Below are 15,836 nucleotides of genomic sequence, written 5' to 3'. Positions count from 1 at the left end.
TGCCCCTGACTTGAAACCAGCCAATCCCCGAACAGGAAAAACAGACCAATCAGAGCCTCAGGCAGTTACCCTTAAGTCTGGAAAGTCCCCTTACATCATTGGATGGCAGTCAATCAGAAGCTTGGAAGTCTGGAATTCCCCCTCACCACTAGGGGGCAACCAATCACAAGTCCTGGGGCTTGGAATTCCCATCAACCTCTGTTTTCTGCTGTGGGTCTCTTCTGCGCTGTACCTGTTGCTGCTTCAGATGGGCAGAGGGAACCGAGTTAACTAGTGAATAAAGACTCTATTTCTACATCGGAGTGGGTCTTGAGGTGGTGATTCGGGTTCTTCCCTGTAACAGTGAGGACCACACCAGAGATTGTCTTCTGACCTTCAGATGTGGGCACTGGGTGCCAGCCATGAAAGACTTTCAGAGAAGAGCAGGGAGGCAAACCACGGGAAAGTAGTACTCTGCGAGTCTATCCAGAGAGGGGCCTGTGTGGTGCCGTGGGCAGCAGCGGTGCCCTCCTCTGCCGCAGAGGCGCCTGCGCAGTGCTGTGGACAGCGGAGGTACTCTCTTCTGATTGATGCAGTCCATGTAACTGAGATCATTTATTTTCCTCTTTATTTCTTCCCACATACGAATGAAAATAAAGCAACCTCTTCATAAACCCACATTCTAAATTCAGTTTTTAAAAAATTAATTTTGTGTGTATGGATTTGGACTCATGTGCCACAGAGCACACATCCAAGCACAACTTTGAGGAATCAGTTCTCCCTTCTGACATGTGGTCCTGGGGACTGGACACAGGTCACTGGGCTGGTGGCAGGCACCTTCCTATTTAACCATCTTTTTTCTTCCTTCTTTTTTTGAGATAAGGGTTTCACAATGCATCCCTGGCTGGCCTGGAATTTGCTATCTCACAAGCTGGCCTTCAAAATACAGAAACCAGCCTGTCTCTGCCTCCCAAGTACTGGAATTAAAAACATATACCACCACACCCAGATAAATGAAAATCTTTTCATTTTTGAATGATTTATTTTTATTTTATGTATATAAATGTTTTGTCTGAATGTATGTATATGCACCAGATGCATATCTGATAATCGTTGGAGGCCAAAATAGGGTGCTAGATCACCAAGGACTGGAATTACAGATGGTTATGAGCTACCGTGTGGATACTGGGAATGGAACCCAGGTCCTCCTCAAGAGGGCACCATGAACTCCTAACTGCTAAACCATCTTTCTAGCACCTATATTAAATTCTTATATGACATTATTGGATTTTTTTCATGTTTTCAGACAGAAAATGCTTCTTGTCTTCTCTGGTTACACAAATTGTATGATTATGAACCAGCTGCTTCAAATACAGGCCAACCTATCTGCGCATGTGAGACATGAAAACACACCCACTGTCGGACACAGCCAGCAGCACCATTTTTATTTTACAGTGTTTACTGTAGTCAAGGTTACTGTGGTGAGATGTTAGTGGTTTTGGTCCATATTTTATTTTCCATTTGAATTAGAAACACAGTAGTTAAAAAATAAATTTTTATGATTCCATTTTTCTTGACCATTGGAATATTACAGTTTCAAGTAACAAAAGATAAAAATAAAAACATTGCAGATTAAATCTACCAATATGTACAGCGTGAACACACTTAATTACCACAGTCATTAGCAAGACCTGATGTCACCTCTTCAGCCCAGAACTCATTAGGAAGCAGTCACTGAGAGACCTCTGGGATCTCCCTGTTGTCCACAATGAGTGTATGGATAATCCCTTCTCTTCTCTTCCCGCTGCTGACGGCTTTTATGTAACAGTCGTGGTTCCCAACACTGAAGTGTGTTTCAGTCCCATCGTCTACAAACTCGCCCTAGGACAGCAAGGGAGGAAGCATCAGTGTCCAGAAATACTTGTCAGAGCACTGGCATCATCTAAAAAGTACCAGTCGTAACATCAAACTTCAAAATCAGAGCCCAAAGGTTATGTTTAGAGCCCTGTGGTTTGCTCTAATTTTTGAAATCTTGAGGGATTTTAAGTTTCAGGAGAAGAAAGCTCTGTGTCCGCAGTGTGGACAATGTTTACAAAACTAAAAACAGTGGGCGTGTCAAAAAACATTCTCAGTTACGTACACTACCCTAGCATGGGGCACCGTGTCACTGTGGTCACAAGAGCTGCCATAAGTGACACTATTGTCCTCATTTTATAGACACAGAAATGAAGAGCGGCAAATTTAATGACTTGCTGAAAGCCTGTCCAGTAAGACAGAAGGGTTCCCACAGGGCTCAGGAGACAGGCAGAGACAGGCGGCTTCTCCAGACGTAAGGTTAGCACACACCCAGTGTAACCAACAGCCCTGAGCACGGAGCACCACAGCCTGGACTAGTCTGAATAAGACACACGGTTTCAGTGTGAAATATAAGAAGACTTAGCATGAAACAATGCGAAGAACTAGTGACTATTTTTTTTTTTTTTGAGACAGGGTCTCTCTACATAGCCCTGGCTCCCCAAAACTCACTATGTGTATCAGGCTGTCCCAGAACTCACAGCGAGCCACCTGTCTCTGTCTGCCTCCTGAGTTCTGGGATTAAAGGCATGTGCCACCATACATGTCTTTATGACATTTTTGATACACTGATTTAAATTAAACATTAAAATTAATCCACCTTAAATTTCCTTAGTGTTGCTACTAGAAGGGTGATGCTCTAGAATGAAAAATCAGGAGCTGGGGGACAGGAAAGAACTGTGCCAGAAATCTTTCACAGTTAGACTTAAAACCTGCCTGCATGGTCTGGGACTGTAACCTGGGCTAGAGGCTCTGCTTAGAACGTTAAGTCCCAGCTCCTTACAACACAGCACACCTGAGCATCACAGAGGACAGAGCGAGCAAGCCTGGAGTCCACACTCTAAGCAGCAGCAAGTACAGGGACATCAGAGAAAGCTCTTTGGAGGTCTGGGCAACCCCAGCAGGTGGTCTTTGGAGGGTGTGTACTATAAGCCCACCCAGGCATGCCCTGGGGCACTTTATCCTGAGCCCTTGGAAGGAGCCTGTGGAAGGCCACACACAGTCTCTCCAAGTTGCTTCTTGGCAATTTCACCCGTTAGTGACGATACTGGGGTGAAAACAGCGCATGCTGTATAGGAGCAGTCTGGGCATGCACACAGATCAGGGCAGGCTGAGATAGGGAAGCTGCCCGGACGCTTCTGCCACTGTAGCTACAAGCAGGCAGTGGGGTTATAGAGGGCTGTCTTTGCACTGGTTTCCTGCCAGTTACTAGGAACAAGCACATCATAGATTTTATCCTATTTAAAGTCACATGTACTTATACTGAAAACCATTATTCTGTACAAATGACATACATTAATAATTTCTAGAAACCCGCCTTATTGTCAGTTTTTCAGAGGTGAGGACAGCACTGAGGGCCTCGCACATGTTAGCTAGGTGAGTGCCCTACTACTGAGCTACAACCCTAGCCTTGATTTATTGTGTTAAGATTTATTTTAACAAAAAAAAAAAAAAAAAAACACTTTGAGAAGCAGGTGTTGGTGGTGCACACCTTTGATACCAGAGGCAGGTGGATCTCTGTGTCCAAGGCCAGCCTGGTCCATAGAGTGAGTTCCAGGACAGCAGACCAGCCAGGGCTACACAGAGAAGTCTTGTCTCAAAAGAAAAAAAGTTTTATTTTTATAGATTTTTAAATTTTATGTGTCTGAATGCTTTGTCTGTGCACCACATGTGTGCTTGGTGCCAGCAGAGGTCAGAAGAGGGCACTGGACCCCCTGGGACTGGAGTTACAGATGTTCTGTGTGTGTATGAACATGCCTTTTACATGGCACTGGGAATCCTAACTCAGGCCCTTGTGCATGCCTGGCAGTTTAACTGACCCCAGCCATCTCCACAGCTCTCATCCTCCTCACACCCCTTGTCTAGAATGAGGACCTGTTAGTCACACTCACTAGGAATAGGTAAATGGTAACTTACTGCTGTCTCCATTTTTTGGCCATTGCACCATACATCCATAGTATCTTTCTCTGTAAAAGCAACATAAATTCCAAAAGTTATAGTTCTATATCTAAGGTTAACCACTTTTTTAAAAGCCAAATTCAGTATATTTCTAAACTGCAATATACTTTTGCAATATAGTTTTGCTGTTCTAAAACTCAATACTTTGAAGATCTTTGAAACTCAAAATTTGAAGAAACTTTGTTCATAGATGAAACCAGGTTTTTAAAAATCTTTTGTTTTGTTGAGATTTTTGAGAAAGGATTTCTCTGTGTAGCTCTGGCTGTCCTGAAACTCACTCGGAAGACCAGGCTGGCCTCAAACTCACAGAGTGCTGGGATTAAAGGTGTGTACCACCATGCCTGACTTTGAAATTTTTAAAGAGAAAGTCACAGTCTCATCACAATGTGATAAAAATCTTGTTAAAATAGATTCTAAAGGACAATCTTTTTAAAGGGGCTACAGACAGATGAATGAAGGCACGAGGAGGACCTGGTTCCTAGGAAACTGGTTAACAAATAAAACCAACATCGGAAATGTGATTTAGCATCACTGACGAGATGACTTCCGCCTCCCGCACTGACAGAGCTAACTGGATGATGTTGTAAAGACCATAGGCCTTGGGGTTTGCAGAAGGCACATAGTAGGAACTCAGCTTTTAGTTTCGTGCTGGACAGGACAATAATCATATTTTATAGTGGTTTTACTCTGGAAAAAACTACTAGATTATAAGAAAAAATATATTAAGCATGTGCACTCTACAGTGTGGGGCGGCAGGGAACACAGTGCTGCTGTGGCAACCTCATGCAGCAGTCTGCTACCGTAGCTGACTGCCAGGTGGGAGTCCCCAACACTGCCTGTCAACATTAGTGTCCCAAGAGTTTGGCTGGAAGAAGACTGTGATCTCCAAGGAGCCAGATGAGGAAGCAGAGTGAGAGCCTGTGTTTGTGACCTGCAGGGGCACCAGGCTCCAAGGACAAAGCAAGGACAAGGCTGCACCACAGCCTTTGTCTCCAAGGACAAAGCAAAACACCACACATATAAAGGAAGAAAATCACAATTTTTGTTTTTGTTTTTCAAACAGGGCTTTTCTGTGTAGCTCTGGCTGCCCTGGAACTCATGCTGTAGGCCAGGCTGGCCTTGAACTCACAGATTCGCCTGCCTCTGTGCCATAACCACCCAGCTCAAATTTTTTTTTAAAAGAAAGGAACTCAAGCAATAAAGATGTGAGAAAAAATGCTGACATAAAAAAAATGGAAGGATATATAAATAATACATACACTTTCTCTCTTCCCACAAGAAGAGCGAATGCTAGACCAGGTGGTGGTGGAGCACGCCTTTAATCTTAGGCAGAGGCAGATCTCTGGTCTACAGAGTGAGTTTCAAGACAACCTGTCTCAAAATAACAAAATAAATAAATAAATAGAAATAAAAAGAGAAAATCAATATGAAAGCCCAGAAAATAAGAACTATACATTAAAATATCATTCAAATCTGAAGAGATGAAAATGGAGTAATTTTGAATAATGGACACAGATTTTATACATATATATGTATATATATATGTATATATATATAACTTCTTCCAAGTTTTTGATTATATAGTGAAAAGACTCACCGCATTCATACAATTGATCATCACAGAACACAGGGCTTTTAAAGAAAGGGATAAAATTTATTTGGGTACCCAGGTAAGAATAACCAGAGTGGTTAAAGGTTCAGCGTTCTCACTGACACTTCCGGCAAGGAAGCCATGTGTGTGCCCGTCCCTTTTCTCTCGCTCTGGCAGAAACAACTTACGAGAATAGAGGGTTATTCCGGGCGTGGCTTGAGGAGATATAGCCCATAATGGCAAAGAAAGCATGGCTGTGCAGCGATGTAGCCGGAGTGGGAACTACAATGTTATACCTTGGTGGGCCAGGAAGTAGAGTTCAGCAGACAGCAGGATGGTCTAGCATCCTCAAGTCCCGCCCCTGTAGACATGTGTCTGCCAGTCAGACCCTTGGTTCAATAGGTTTCATGGTCTCCCAAAACAGGGCCACCAACTGGGGACCAAGCATTCAAACACATGAGCTGTCTGGGACTTTCAAAGTCAAATCATAATACTTAAGATTCTTTTTATTTTTTAACTTTTTAAATAAGATTTTTATTATTGTTTTTATTGAGTTATATATTTTTCTGTGCTCTCCTCCCTTTCCTCTCTGCTCCCCTTCTACCCTCTAATACCTAAGATTCTTGAAAGAAAATGTAAACTGAGACTATTACATAGAGTGAAACTGACTTCCAAGTGTGCATGCGTGCGCACACACACACACACACACACACACACACACATACACACAACACCCCCCCCCAAAATATCCCAAAGCTATCAGTATATAAGAACTCAAAATACTGTTCCCATGAATCCTTCAAAAGGGGAGTTAACAGGAAAGATTCAGGAACCACAGTGGCCAGACAAGCTGCAGCCAGACAAGCTGCAGGCAGACAAGCTGCAGCCAGACAAGCTGCAGCCAGACAAGCTGCAGCCAGACAAGCTGCAGCACAATGGCTTCATTTATGCGTTAAGTGTGGGCTGACAAGAGGAAGGCAGGGCACGGAACAGTTATCCATCCTGACAAGGTGCACAGGGCAAACTGGAGGACAATGCAGAAACTGTAGAAGGATTTTTGGTAATTATATTTATGGCAGTAGTACTGCTAGTATTATTAAATTATTATAAGTGTCTGCAATAGCAAATTAAGTAGTGATATTGTAATTCTATCATCCTGTGTGTCCTTGAGAAGGAAGATTCTAAGTGTCAGGAAAAAAAGAAGATACAGATGTTAGATAAGATTAAGTAAAACCTATACTCCTCAACTTGATCTGCAAGTTATGAACTCAGAAGACACCTTAAAAATCTCTTAGAGGCAGGTGGATATGTGAGTTCAAGTCCAGCCTGATCTGCATATTATTTCCAGACTAGCCAGGGAAACACAGAGACCCTGTCTCAAAAAAACCCCTCAAAACAGAAAAGATCTGTCCCTATCCCTTCTGCTTTCCTTCTTCCCTTTCTCCTATTACCCATCCCCTTGTTCTGTTTTTTATATCTATCTACCTAACTGTCTATCTATCATCTATCATCCATCCACCCACCCACCCATCCATCCATCCATCCATCCATCCATCCCCCTACCTACCCACCCACCAATCTAACTTCCTCGCTCTGCTCACTGAGGATTGTGGAATGATGAAATAACACTCAGTACTTGGTCAGATTATCCTCTTGAAATACATTTTTATCTAATATTCATGTCTAGGCCAAAATATTCAAAACAGTTCAAATCATCCTGTTATGCAAAATCTGAGATAAGCTGCCAAAGCCCACTAGAAATATGCTGCAAGGACTCAGGGACCACTCTAACGAGAAGTCCCTCAGTGGTTCAAAACAGCACATTTTTATGGCTCACACCTGTTATCTAAGCACTTGGGAGGCAGAGGCAGGAGTATTAACAAAAGTTTCAAATCAGCCTGGGTGACAGTGAGCACCAGGCCGGGAGAGACAGAGCAAAACCCAGTCTCAGAATAAACACACACATACACGAATTCCCCTCTCCCAAAAAGGGACATTTTAAGCATTAATGAACATGGTAACTGCAATGTACTAAAGCGAAGTAAATTGTTTTTTCTCTGTGTTAACAATGATTTAAAACTGGAAACAATTCAATAGTTTGAAGGCTGGTGACTACAGGGAATGGCAAAGCTACCCTGCACTTCTACAAGAAATGTAGGGTATGTGACTGGAAGTTTCTAGTTAGATAAACACCTAGATAGGAAGCAAAGAATGAAAGAATCCAAGAATGACATCTGGCAACAACTGATGGATGAATGGTCTAGCCATTAAGCATTACGTTTAATCCTGGTGTCAACTTATCTGGATCTGGAACCAACCAGAAGGTAAGCCACTGGGCATGTCATAATGTTCCTGATCAGGTAATTGGGAAGATCCAAGCTGAATGTGGGCGGCACCTCCCAGTGGCAACCCCTAATGAAAAGGGTTAAAGGAAGCTCTGCCTTTCTGTCTGCCTGCCTTCGCTCTACATAGTGCATTCACCCTGATGCTTCTGGATCATCCTTCACTGATATCAGGACCCAGCTTCAGCAGGCTTCCACTGTGGACTGAGACCAGTGGGGTCTCCAAGAGTTCTCCAGGCAGTCAGCGGCAGGTACTGCTAGGGCATCAGATTCACCGAAGGAACCAGGACTTCAGCCTCACCAGTGTGGGACCAACATTAGTGGAATACCCAGACCATAGCAGATAAGCCAATCTGATAAATCTCTCTCATACACACACACACACACACACACACACACACACACACACACACAGTCACTCTATTAGATTCTGTTCCTCCAGAATCTGACTAATACAGTTGTCAACACTGAAGAGAAAGAGAATGATAAACTGTGTGCTTCAAGATACCAGCAAACTGTAAGTTGGTTTTGCCAGAAAGAATGTTCAATCAAAACTCAATTTGACAATTCTTCAGTTAGGTATCACTTTACAGAAAATCCACAGGCATTCAATCAGCAAAACTCAGGTCACACCACAAGCCAAGCTGACTTTTTATAGTAAGTAATTAATTTAGGTTCTTTTCTTTTATTTACTTCTCCCCTTTTAAGGATAGTTTTACTCTGTAGCCCAGTTAGCCTCAACCTTCTGGTTCTCCTGTCTCAGTCTCTGGAGGGTTGGTATTGCAGGTATAAGCCACCATGCCTGGCTTTTAGTTTTTTATGTGATTTATCAGATAATAAACATTTCTCATCTAAAAAAATAAAATTCAAACAAAAACTCTATTTGCTAGCACCCAACTAGATTGTGGACCACTACGGCACGGTCAAAGTTCCTTCTGTCTGTGCATCCTCAATCCCTGGTAGACAGACTATCTTTCTTTTCAGAGGCAGTTAATAAATAAGACCTAAATAAATGAATTAAGATGGTTTATTAAACCATTTTAATTTCATAATATGGGGGTACCAGAATAGTGAAAAAGGTTACTTCTTAAGTCTTAGCTGGACTTGGATGGCTCTGATCTAATAGAACCCCTAGTCCTACTATTACCTGATGAAGATTCTCGCCCTAATGATGAATCTTAAATTTCTAACTGCTTTTTATTTATAAAGAGAAATACTAAACAATCAGTGCCTGCATTAGTATCACTTCTTAAGCCCAGGGTTACAGTCATCAAAGCCAACCTTATCAAACCTGGAATTACGACACCACATATAAATCCAGTGGGTTAAATGAATCCCCATTCCTGAAGGAAGGGAGAAGTACTATCTCCTCTCCACTGAAAGCGCCTACAGAAGTCTGGGGGCAGGACATCATCAAGGCCAAAGGGTTCTGCAGAAGCAGCCCCAACTCACCCAGAACCACTCTCCAGTCCTCGCCGTCCAAGTGCAGCACCCAGGTGTTGGTGGTCTTTGATCTGTTCTCCATGTACTTCTTAAGGCTTTTCCCATCGATCTCCAGAGTGTACTCATATGCAAAACCACTGACAGCATCTATATTTATGGTGGCTTTGGTTTTTGCAGCTCCAACGCAGAAGGTTTCTTTGCCCACCAATTTGAACATCCACTCTTTTCTTATTTCTTCCTAGATGATAAGGTATAAAAGTTTCATAAACACAAACAGAAAAATTAGTATTTAATTTTTTAAATAATGTAAAAATTAAGACTGTCCAAATGGCAATACTATTTATATTTTTATTATTTCATGTCAAGGTTCCACAAAGTAGTCATTCTAAGTTTAAATGTTAAATGTTATAGTCTGTGTATTCTGTAATGACCATATAAGTGAAAAACAACCACAGTCAGAAAAAAAAAAACTTTACTTTTTAAGAAGCTACAATGACAAAACCAAGCTTCATTGTCACATTTTACAAAGTCACATGTTTTCCTACCTTCCCATCCACGTACACAACTCGTTTGCCAGATGTGGTCCCATGCTCAAATTCTATCTTGTGGACTCCATCACTTAATGCAACGTCCCACACAGCTACGAGGTCTGCCATTTTTTCCAGGCTATAAAGAGGGCTAAAGGGATAAAACAAAGCCATTAAAATGGTCCAAAATTCTTCCACCCTGATAATACCAGATTTTCAAAAGTCCTAAAATTATAAAATAATATAGTGATGTTTCCTGATATCCCACTCACAGTACATGAAACTGTCTTCTCTCTCTCTCACTGGCTCGTCCCTCAAGAGACAACTATGCACAGGTATAGTCTAATAATCCCAAAGTCACCTTAATGCTAATAAGATTAAGACTGTAACAGTTAATCCCCACCAGCACTCTGGGTTAGGCTGGTCTAGTACAGGTAAAGGTCAGTAAAAGTCTCCACTTGATGACCATCTCCACAAAAAAACGTGTTTTTCCTTTTTCAGATCAGATCAACCCCAAATAAGAATTCTTCAAACTTTTCAGAACCAGTGCCTTGGGATTTGTCTTAACATAACAAAAACAACAAAGAAGCTGTTCCAATTTGGTATTCAAAAACTGTAATGGAAGAATTTGATACTGATACAGATTATTAGTTTTGAGAAGTAACATGTTCTGCAGCAATGGGGGTCACAGTTGACGGCAGCTGCTCAGTGCTCTCTAGTCCCTAAAACACAGCAGCCTCTCCGTGAGACGGATGCTGTCAGTCCCTTACTTTGCAGAGGAAGCACAGAGCCGCTAAGGTTTTAGCTACAGTCACAAAATTAGTAGCAGGAGGAGCAGGCTGCAAATCCAGAACTCTGACTCCAACACTGCTCTCTTTGTTTCCTTCTTTGCTCGTTTTAATCTCTTACTTTGCATGCTCTAAATCATGTTCAAGTGATTGCCACGACTTCTGTGCCAAGAATCGATGGAAGACGAGGCCATATGTAAGGTGGCCACAATCACGCAGGTGATCTACTATCCTCGTGTAAGTCAGAAAGCAGACTCTGCATTCTGCAAAGACACAGACCGTGTCTCCAACAGACACAGAACTCTCCGGACCTATCCTAACATCCCGGGACTTTCAAAGGCTAGTTTTATTGCAAAACGAAACATTTACCTTTCATCATCTTCAAAGATAGGACTGTCATCTCCAGATGCCATGGTTAGCAACACAGTCTGCAATCCAATTAGCAGCCAGGAAAGAGAAAAGCAGAAATGCAGCAGAGAGAGGTTGGGAGCAACAAAGACAGCTACAAAGGGGTTTTTTAACTTTGCAATCCTTTCAGAAGTTGCCTGCATGCTCCGGTGAAGCAGCAGTTAAGTACAGCAGAGGGGCAGTCTTTTGTTTTCAGAGAGAGTTTGAACACACAAATTAGCCAATTCCACTTTTCTATCTTAAGCATTTATAATTTCTTAAAAATAGGTTTATTAAAACGGGGTAATAAACTCTAGTTTATCTGGAATATTACATCATCTTCGAGTTGCACATTAGAGGCTAAGGCCAGTCCCACTCTCAGGTGTCTCAGCCTGGAACACAGGAGCCCCGTGGGTTTACGGCAGGGCTTCAGGGAGCACATCACTGTTAAGATAAACAGCTTGGCCCAGTGAATACGGAAACCTCCAAAGCAAACACGATGGCAGCATCAATATTCAGGGTGAAATTTAAAATCCAATCTTTACAGTTTTATTTTAGAAAGCTAAAACATAATTTAAACCAGTTTCCTTCAAAGGAATTGTGAAGCTGTGTGAAGTAGCTAGGGATATGCTGGCCTGCTGTGTGGGAGCAAAGTTTATTTACTCGTTTACCACAAGCTAGTTTCCACAGTCTGAAGACTCATTCAGTTTATCAGCAGAGTCTCACCGAGAAGCAGAGACCAGGACCAGGCAACAGGGCACTGCTTCGGTGTTGGTTTCACAAGGCGGAAGTGCGTCTACACTTAGGTGCGCAGCAAACACAGCACGGAGGAGGCTGCAGCCCTAAGGAACTACTCAGAAGCGTGCAGACGCTAACAGGCACAGGAGGCGCATATGAGAAAGCTACAGCGAGCAGCCTGCTCCTGCAAAGCTATTAGGAATTTGGCTGTGTTTTGCTCCCCAGGCCTAGCCCAGTTTTAACACTCTCCTCAACGAGTGCCTTCTCCCCTTGGATGACCAAAGGCGCTCAACAGTGGGAGGCTGTCAACCCCTTTTGGAAAAAGTCAGGAGCCACAGATTGCTTTTCCAAGATGTTAGAGAAGAAAGGTTTCTATGCATGGCAATGGAATACAGTCAGGGCGCGATATAACTGCTGGAGGCAATCTCTGAAAATCAGAGAGAAGGAAGGGATGACACTCAAATTTTGCTATACAACTTTTAGAGTGTTTGCCACTCAAACCTAAAAGTGTTGATGTATTTTGTTATAAAGAACTCCAAGTACTACTAAGATGCACTTAAGGCATGGGGGCCAGAGAGATGGCTCAGGGGTTAAGAACACCTACTGCTCTTTCAGAGAACGCTAGATCTGTTCTTACCACCCAGGTCAGGCAGCTCACAACCACCTGCAACTCCAGCACCAGGAGGGTCTGCTGTCTTCTTCAAGACTCTTTGAGGGCACCTGCACTCGAGTGTATGCGGGTACCCCCCACATGCATACGGACATAATTTAAAAATAAGTTTTTTTAAAAAGAAGACTCACAAAATCACCTTGATTTTAACACCTTTTCTAATCCAAGCATAAAAGACACTGAGTCACTGGTATAATGAAGCACGCTTTTGATCCTAGTACTTGGGAGGCAGAGGCAGGCAGATTTCTGTGAGTTTGGGGCCAGCCTGGTCTACAGGTTGAGTTCTGGGACAGTCAGGGCTATGTAGAGAGATCCTATCTAAAACAAACAAATAAAGAAAAAGACACAGCGAGTCTTCCACAGTGAATTCAAACGGAATTTAAAAACCAAGATTGTTTTATCTAAAACATTCTAAGCTATCAATAGATATTCATACACGTAACAATTATTCATAGATATTTATAGATTAGTGATTTTAAGCCTGCCAGGGTGTCATACGTCTTTAATCCCAGCACTCAGGAGGCAGAGGCAGGTGGATCTCGGTGAGTCTGAGGCCAGCCTGGTTTACAAAGTGAGTTCTAGGACAGCCAAGGCTACACAGAAAAACCCTGTCTGGAAAAAACATACACACAAAAAAATGTTTTTTTTTCACTCTCTAATAATTTAGAGTGCACATTTTACGATTTATATGTGACCATTTATATAAAATGATCAGAGTAAGCAACTACCTGACAAATTATATTTGTGTATATCAAATTGGCAAAACACAAATTCACAAATCAATACAAAACTAATTTCTATGTGTTTTTTCTATAGATATGGTCAAATAAGAAAAAGGCTGCTTTAATGAAAGTCAGCAGCACTTCAGTTTTTCTATGCTATCTGCTGTTTTTAAGCAAAAGACTTAATTTCTTGTTTTTATTATTTTTAAATGTGTGTGTGTGTGCGCACACACACACCACTACGAATCCCATGGAGGTCATAAGAGGATGGCAGGGCCCCTGAACCCGGAGTTTCAGGTGGCAGTGCACCTCTGAACTCTGGTCTTCTGCCACAGCAGGGGCCCTCTTAACCGCTTGTCATGGCTCCTGAAGGCTTAAAACTCCTCTTTTAAGAGCTGAGGAATCTTTAACAGCATTTGTGGCTTCTGAAAGGCTGTGAAGCTTCAACTCCTGAGACATTTTCAAGGAGAGAGAAACCTTAAAGTGTTTTCTACAGAAGGATTAGACCTTGCCACAACCCAGTCATACAATTTCTGAAAGAAAAGTCACACCGAAACCCAATGGGCTCACCTTGTCTAGACCCTCTTCCTCACCCAGCCATACAATTTCTGAAAGAAAAGTCACACCGAAACCCAATGGGCTCACCTCGTCTAGACCCTCTTCCTCACCCAGCCATACAATTTCTGAAAGAAAAGTCACACCGAAACCCAATGGGCTTACCTCGTCTAGACCCTCTTCCTCACTGTGGGGAAATCGCAGGAAGGAGACACCCCTGTAAGGGACACCCACTGCTTTTTCTAGGTTCTTACCTTAACCTGCTCAACTTTCCCACAAGGCCAAGAGGGCCCTGGGTGTAAAGAAGCTTCTTCCACAGCATCCCATCTCGAAGTGTAATCCTCAGCAACAAATCTCATACAACGTTGAGAACATGTTCAGAATAACTCTGCAAGGGTCCTGCCTTTGGGATTTACTACAAGCTTTTGCCAGAAGTTCCACTCGTCTTGTGATCTGTGATCTTACACATTTCATCCCAAGTTCAGCACTTTAAAAGTTCGTTGGAGTTGCTCTCTTGGCCCAGCAGTTGTGGGTTTTTGTTTGTTTTTATCACTCTGGCTGTGGTCAATACAGTGTATAGGAAAACTTTCAATATCCCCTTTGTTCCATGCCTGCATTCAGATCTAAAGTCGGACCCTAAAGCTACCACTCTGTTACATGCTACATCAGTACCTGCGCAGGTCTGCTTTAGCATAAAACCTTACAGAGCAGCCAACAACCCCCAAATGACTAAGGACCTGCTAAGCACTCGGACTCCGTGGAGATGATTTTACTAGAAACTGTATTTCCAAACATCCACTCAGTTAATTATGATGACTTCACCAGGCAGTAACTAACAAAGCCCACAATGATATTTACTTGAGCATTGGTTGCAATGTAGATTTTTATACTCGTGTTTTTACAAGCTGTTACAGGTGACAGATTAAATGCCAGGTTAGATCGGTTAAACAGCAAAACAACTCACACTGCCTGTCCCACCATCTTCCACCTTGAGTTGAGTGTTAATTGGCGGGGTTTCATTGAACTACTTCATTCCATACCTGAGACAGGTTTCCAAGTCGGCCTTCGCAAGGGAGAAACTACAGAATTCTAGGAAGAGACTACAGAATCCCACTCTGGCCGCTGTAAAATAACAGGCTTCTGCATTAAGCAACACCAGTTGAGCGTATTGCAATATTAAAAAGGTTCAGAAATAAAAGTACCCCCAATGCCAACCTGCACGAAAGAACTAGCCAGAGTCAGCAAGAATGCTGCAACGGGCTGCTCCCAAGGGCTCCCGTCCACCGAGTACCTACAGCACGGTTAGCTCGGCTCCCGCAACCCCCGGGAGCAGCGTATGTTCGGTTCACATCTCCCCGGGGTATTTCGGCCAAGGCCGCACGGGACGCGTCTGCTGCTGCACCCCGACTCTGACCGCTCAGAAGTCGGAGAACCTCGGATCGCACCGCGAACGCTGCACCTGAGGGTCCGCAGCTGCGAGGCTTCCGCACTGACCAGCCCGGCCGTCCCGTACCCACGCTCTCCTGGGCCTCTTGCCCTAGCCCAACGCGACTCGTAATCTGCCGCCCGAGGCCTGGGTACCGCGCACCTCGGAGCCAGCCCGTCCGAACCTCCAGCGCCACCTCCCGCGCTCACCTGCCCGGCGCCCGGCCACGGGCTCCTGATCCCGCTGCGCAGTCAGCCGCTAGCTCCCGCGGACGAGCCCACCCGGCTCCCGCATCCACATGCCGGGGTCCCAGCCTCCTATTGCCTTCCGGGCTCACCGAGACACCCGCCCACTGCTCGACTGAGCCTGCGCAAGTACGAGACCCCCCCCATCCATACACACCCCCGCCAGAGGCCCCGCCCACCAACCGCGCCAGAGCCAATACCCGGTGTCCGCCTCCCGAGGCCCCGCCTATCCTCCGAACTGGAGCCAATCTCGCTTCCCCTGTGCGCCCCGTTGTGTGACCTGCAGCCGCTAAGCCTTACGGGTGGTGGCGTTTTAGGATACTGTCTCTGCTTGTAGTCTCAGGGATAACCCGCACCTCCTGATTGGGCAGCTCCTCTGCAGACACCCTTT

General features: G+C 43.8%; 1 protein-coding gene across 3 annotated transcripts; it reads right to left on the bottom strand.

Moving 5' to 3' along the window:
• Nucleotides 1–1,396: 1,396 nt before the first annotated feature.
• On the bottom strand, nucleotides 1,397–15,546 carry LOC125388857 (fas apoptotic inhibitory molecule 1). 3 transcript variants are annotated; one of them, XR_015001850.2, is made up of 7 exons: nucleotides 15,410–15,546; nucleotides 11,072–11,130; nucleotides 9,933–10,065; nucleotides 9,397–9,625; nucleotides 5,271–5,382; nucleotides 3,970–4,019; nucleotides 1,771–1,860 (listed from the first exon to the last, which is right to left on the bottom strand). XR_015001850.2 is itself a non-coding variant. In XM_048417205.3 (6 exons), the coding sequence occupies exons 2-6, from the start codon at nucleotides 11,113–11,115 to the stop codon at nucleotides 1,711–1,713; spliced, it is 606 nt and encodes a 201-aa protein (XP_048273162.1). In that variant the 5' UTR covers nucleotides 11,116–11,130; nucleotides 15,410–15,546; the 3' UTR covers nucleotides 1,397–1,710. The 3 variants fall into 3 exon arrangements, 2 of the variants coding, with proteins under 2 accessions (XP_048273162.1, XP_048273163.1); XM_048417205.3 differs by lacking the exon at nucleotides 5,271–5,382 and having other exon boundaries at nucleotides 1,397–1,860; XM_048417206.3 differs by lacking the exons at nucleotides 5,271–5,382; nucleotides 11,072–11,130 and having other exon boundaries at nucleotides 1,397–1,860; nucleotides 15,410–15,543.
• Between the last annotated feature and the right edge of the window lie 290 nt (nucleotides 15,547–15,836).

This window comes from Myodes glareolus, chromosome 4, assembly GCF_982192425.1.
Source record: "Myodes glareolus chromosome 4, mMyoGla1.1, whole genome shotgun sequence".
Taxonomy (NCBI): Eukaryota; Metazoa; Chordata; class Mammalia; order Rodentia; family Cricetidae; genus Myodes; species Myodes glareolus.
This window is presented reverse-complemented; position numbering and strand designations above follow the sequence as displayed.

What these genes read in the sequence shown, in the direction of transcription:
- LOC125388857 (XM_048417205.3), bottom strand. Translation starts at nt 11,115, where the DNA reads ATGGCATCTGGAGATGACAGTCCTATCTTTGAAGATGATGAAAG. An exon ending in GGACTGGAGAGTGGTTCTGG is followed by an intron (nt 4,020 to 9,396) that starts GTGAGTTGGGGC and finishes TTGCTTTTACAG; the next exon opens with AGAAAGATACTATGGATGTA. An exon ending in GCCAAAAAATGGAGACAGCA is followed by an intron (nt 1,861 to 3,969) that starts GTAAGTTACCAT and finishes TTGCTGTCCTAG; the next exon opens with GGCGAGTTTGTAGACGATGG.